A 5,398-nucleotide genomic window follows, 5' to 3' on the forward strand; every position below is an offset into this window, starting at 1 on the left:
TACCGAGATGATGACCACGGCGTCGCCGCTCTCCGGCTGTCCATCAATCAATCAAAGCACAAAGGTTACCTGAGGGAGAAATTTGCATGGGTTCACGCAGCGTTACCGGCGACGTCCCAAACAATTTGTGCGGCTTTCCTTTTTTTTTTTTGTGATTCTCCTTTTCCATTCCCAGGATGGTTTTCTTATAGGGAAGCACAGGGGGAGGTCAGATCCACAGGCTCGAAGGGAGGGGTTGAATGGTCCTGGCTGGGGCAAACTTAACCGCAGACGTATGGTCAAAAAGCTCTGGAGAATTGGCTCATGTTTTTTGCAAAGAGCTGTTTCTTTGCCTGCATACTTTCTGCATACCTTGTAGGAAAGAGAGGGTAGCTCAGTGATTTGAATATTTTCTAATAATCTGTTAAATAATATGTTAAGTACACGATTAGAAATTTCGGAAATCAAAAAGAAAAATCTTAGGCTAAAATAAATTATTTATTTAAAATATAATATATATGTATTAATATATAAATATCTATATGATATATAGTTCTGGTAATACAAGAGGTATGCAGTTGGCCCATCCCAGAACTCGTTTTCCATTTGATTTGCATGTCCATTGCTGATTTCCTTTTGCGTTTTGCTTTATGCCTAAAGTGGTTGGGAAAGCAAGTACAGAAAGCCAGGAGAAGAAAACAGCCGGGGGTAAAAAAGAAATAGAACTCGATGGCCGGGCGCCGTGTGGTAAATGGTTAAGGGCATGTCATGGCAATTTGCATTTTCAGCTTGACAAAGGATGTGCAGGACTATATAGCCGACCACGCCCACCATACCACCTCCCCCCTACCCACTATTCAATTTTTGGCCGGGCAGCAGCTGCTGTTAATATGCAAACTGGGATTTCTTTTGTGGCTTTGATTTCGGTCCGAACCGCTGGACAATCACCGCTCGAAGCCACGGTGCCCATACAGCCGGAGCTTCATATTCAATATCATGTTCAATAATTTGGCCTCGTCCTGCGCCACTGGACATACATCCATATGTATGCATACATATAAAAGCAGATGGGCAATATTTGTGGCCCTGCCAGCATTGATTGCCGATTGCCATCGCTGAGCGTTTAATAGACTTTCAAATATTGCCACTTCGGCTTCGGTTGGATAATGCGCAGGATGCTGCGGCGAGCGGGATATGGGCCAATAAGATAATTAATGTCCTGGGAGATGGCCAGCCCCCCACCACCCTCTCACCCGTGGAAATCTACCCCAGCGCCCAAGGCGCCGACAAGGACGAACTGAGAGCTGGACCAACGCGCTGATTGCCTGCGTTAATGTTAATTGCCCTTGATGAGTTTTATGCGCTGCGCTAATGAACAAATGACTGCACATCGCCAATATGTATGAAAAGGCCAATACGGCGGCTTTATCCCAGCACACACAAACTATGCGGACCCCCACAGGGTGTGCTTTGTGAGCAAGAGGTCATAGGATGCTGGCATTGTTTGCCGGAGGCCAGGCAACATTTAATTGCCGACCGGGGTCATTTGCTTTGGAGCGTTAACGCCGCAGATAGTGGCTACATACATGAAGGTGGTTAATTGAATATTTAGGAAAGCAAATTAAAGTCAGTTCTCAATGGGCTGCAATGTGTATTGGGATTATCACTTAATTTACTACATTGTTTTTTATTGCACAGACTATGCTGAATTAAACACATTTAACTGTATAGTTTCCCAAAATGGAATTTAACGGCAACAGAAGCGCTTCCTGCGAAACGAGTAGTCGTGCAATTTACAAGCTCTTAACAGTTTCCTTTCGAAAAACAATTTCCGAAAAGAGTATTTCCCCTTAGGAATCGCTATTATATTATACAATACTATTATATTATACAACACAGCGAAGCAGGGGAAAGTTACTCCATCAGCACTTACAGCTGATGTCCTGCCGCGTATCCGAAATTTACATACAACCGACTACAAAGGGAATTTGAAGCCGAAAACAAAACCACCGCTGATGGCTGTCAAAAATAAACAAGCGAACGTTTGCTAAATTAAGAAGGAAACCAAATTCCTGCACCGCGTTGTCCCGCAATCCACTGGCAAGTTGCAACTTGCAACGTCGCCTTTTTACGTTAATGTCGGCGACTTCAACTTCATTTCCTGGCCGCAGGACCACCAAGCGCAATACCAGGATCCAATTTGCAAGGCGCGGTCGCATCTGCTTCGTAGGCGTATACGTAATATTGTGGGCAAGGCATGCAGTCAAGCAAGGCACAAGCCGAAAAATGTGGCAACAAGAATGTGCCACTCCACAGTTGCAATCACAGAGTTTCTCGGGTGGAGCCAGCAATTTTGGCCAAGACATTGTCTCTCTGTCGCTTCCGTCCCGGCCACTTAATGACTTCCGCAAATAAAACGCTTTGTTCTGGGACAAGTTTAAAGCATTAGCACATTGCTAGCAACAGCCAGAAGCTTCAGTAGTTGTTTGTACATATTTATCAGACTGTTTTTGTACTGCAATCTGCTAATGCATTTGGATGTGCGTCTAATGAATATTAATGACACCACCGTCCGTCGAGGGCCGGGACCGACCGAATGGCAATAAAAATATTTCAATTAGAGCTCAGCTGCCAACACACGCGGCAAGATCAACGACTTTGTTAATGCCACAACAAGCGGAAGATGCAACTGCAACCGCAGACAAGCCACACAAATGCCACACAAAAAGATAAAACGATGCCAGCACGTTGGCATGCATAAATGATGGCCAACGGGGGAGCATTGGGTACTGTCGTTGCAAATCGCATTTTAAAAAATCCAGGACAGCACTTGCCTCATGAAATAATACCGCAGAGCAATGCAATAGGAAGTTCCATATTCACAATCGCACATTTTAAATGACAAGAACACGCACTATCATTGAATAATATGTGCTTATTACTTAGTTTTAATCAAAATAACAAGGCATTTCCGCTCAAATTTTAGGGAGGGGGCAGGAATCACACCAGAGGTCGCAAAAATGTCTATCACCGTAGAGGAGAAAAACTTCGGTCTGGCCACCAACCCGCTAACCGAAGCCCGGCAAATGGTTCGCTGCTACACCCTAAAGAACACCAAGGGCATGTCCGTGTCGCTCATCCAGCTGGGGGCCACCATCCAGAGCATCTCCCTGCCGGATGGCTCCAAGAAGGTGGAGGATGTGTGCCTCGGGTTCGACGACATTGCTGGATATGTGACAAACAAGGCGGCCTACATCGGTGGAACCCTAGGGCGAGTGGCCAACCGTGTGGCCAACGGTGGGTTTACCATGGATGACACCACAGTTGACCTGACGAGGAACGTCGAGGTAATTAATTGAGTTAAGTTTTATGTATTTAGCTTACCAAAACCGATTTGGCTTTATCATTCAGGATCAGTTTCATCTGCACGGTGGCTTCGTGGGATTTGACAGCGTCATTTGGGAAGTGGAGCAGAAGACACCACAGGGTGTGGTTTTTCGCCATGAATCCCCACATGGTCACGAGGGCTATCCAGGCACTCTCAGGTGCCTTGTCACCTACCGCCTGGACAATGAGAACCGTTTGTTCATTAGTTACGAGGCCACCACAGATCGCCCGACAATTGTCAATCTCTCGAGCCACGTCTATTTAAATCTAGCTGGTCATAATGCAGGTCCCAAAGGACTTGCAGAGCACACGGTGGAGATAGCTTCCAGTGAGATTGTAGCAACGGATGACATGCAGATCCCAACAGGGCAGTTAACCCTTGTTGACAACACGGTTTTCGATCTCCGATCACCTGTGGTCCTGGGAGAGCGCCTCAAGCAGTTCGAGGATCGTCCCATCAAGGGTTTCGACAACTGCTATGTGGTAAATGGAGGTCAGCTATTGAGATCGACCGTCAAGGTGGCCAAGATAGTGCACCCGCCCAGTGGACGAGCACTGGAAGTCTGGACAGATCAGCCAGGTATGCAATTCTATACCGCGAACAACATATCCAAGATGGCTGGCAAGAAGGGATTCCATTATGTGAAGCACGGATCCTTCTGTGTCCAAACGGAGAAGTTTCCCGACGCCGTCAATCACCAGAAATTCCCGTCAATCAATCTAAACCCTAATGAAACATACCGGCACGAAGTTGTATACTGGTTTAAGATCGAAAAGATCTGCAGGTGCTGTTATAAAAAGTAACCACGAGCCTCGTAAATAAAGATTCCTGACACCTTAGTTTAAGTTTTTGTTTTTTAGTAAGTACGGGTTTTTATAAAATATATATTTGCAATCATCAAAAATATTTAAAATAATGTTTCCAATTATCTGATCGCACTTCACATTATTTTCCCCATAGAACAGTTCAATAAAAATAATAATAAAAAAGAATACCATTTATAATTCAAGTGCCGGACTCCACAAATTTCGATAAAAGTTTTCAATTTTGGTTACGAAAGTGCTACAGGGCCACGCGATAACCGTGCTATAAATTCACCACAAACAACATGCAGTTAACCAAATTTTGTTGCTCCCATATTGCATCTATCGGTGCGAAAGCTCTGTTGTCCGTATGTCCGTATGTCCGCATGTCCGTATGTCAGTATGTCCGTATATCCGTATGTCCGTATGTCCATATACATATACACGTATGATTGTAGCAAACCCTTTGGGGTTATCAGCTAACATGGGGCCACCTTGTCAAAATAAACCATTCAATTAGTGTTGGAAAATTGAATTTTCCATGCAGCCTGTTGATGCGGTAGCTGTGATAAGCTGCGGGCCATCGACACTCTCCGCATTTCTTGGCCACATCATGGCACAAGAAATTTCATTAGCCTAACGAGTTGTTTGCTCGGCAGGTCGAGGTAAAAACTTTGTCATCTCTCGGACGACTGAAGTTGTGTTGCTAAACCTAAGGACCTTGTTTGCCCTTCAGTCCTTGTGAAAAGAACCTGAATAAGTGATTTTTGTGGATAAGCCGAGCGAGAAAAATGCATTACCTGAGAATAAAAATCGATTGGAATACGTTTAAGCTCGTGCTTGTAAGTCAATCAAAATTAAAATATGTGCTTACTTAGTCATCTAATCTAGCCTGCTAGGATATCTATCAGAGCTCACCATTGTACTCTTACTTTTTCAAAACCAGGAGAATACTCCTAGATGTACTAATGATGGCAATTCCCACAAACAACATTAATCTGTATTCAGACAGTAGCTTCGGGCCACATTATGAGCCCGCACAAATATTGTTAACAAGCCCATAATTAAATATTTGCACAATATTTTTCGTGATTAAAATAAAAGTTAAGCACAGCAATACAGGACGGGAAAAGTTGTTTAAAATGCACAACACACATAAACATGTAATGATGACAACCTCGGCTTCAGGTTAACCGCACAAACGAAGCTCACTAGAAAATAAAAATTA

General features: G+C 44.2%; 1 protein-coding gene across 1 annotated transcript; it reads left to right on the forward strand.

Annotated features, from left to right (window-relative positions):
- The first annotated feature begins 2,924 nt into the window (after positions 1–2,924).
- On the forward strand, positions 2,925–4,206 carry LOC120458929 (galactose mutarotase). The gene is made up of 2 exons (XM_039646782.2): positions 2,925–3,326; positions 3,391–4,206. The coding sequence occupies exons 1-2, from the start codon at positions 3,000–3,002 to the stop codon at positions 4,168–4,170; spliced, it is 1,107 nt and encodes a 368-aa protein (XP_039502716.1). The 5' UTR covers positions 2,925–2,999; the 3' UTR covers positions 4,171–4,206.
- Positions 4,207–5,398: the final 1,192 nt, after the last annotated feature.

This window comes from Drosophila santomea, chromosome 2L, assembly GCF_016746245.2.
Source record: "Drosophila santomea strain STO CAGO 1482 chromosome 2L, Prin_Dsan_1.1, whole genome shotgun sequence".
In the NCBI taxonomy this organism is placed as follows: domain Eukaryota; kingdom Metazoa; phylum Arthropoda; class Insecta; order Diptera; family Drosophilidae; genus Drosophila; species Drosophila santomea.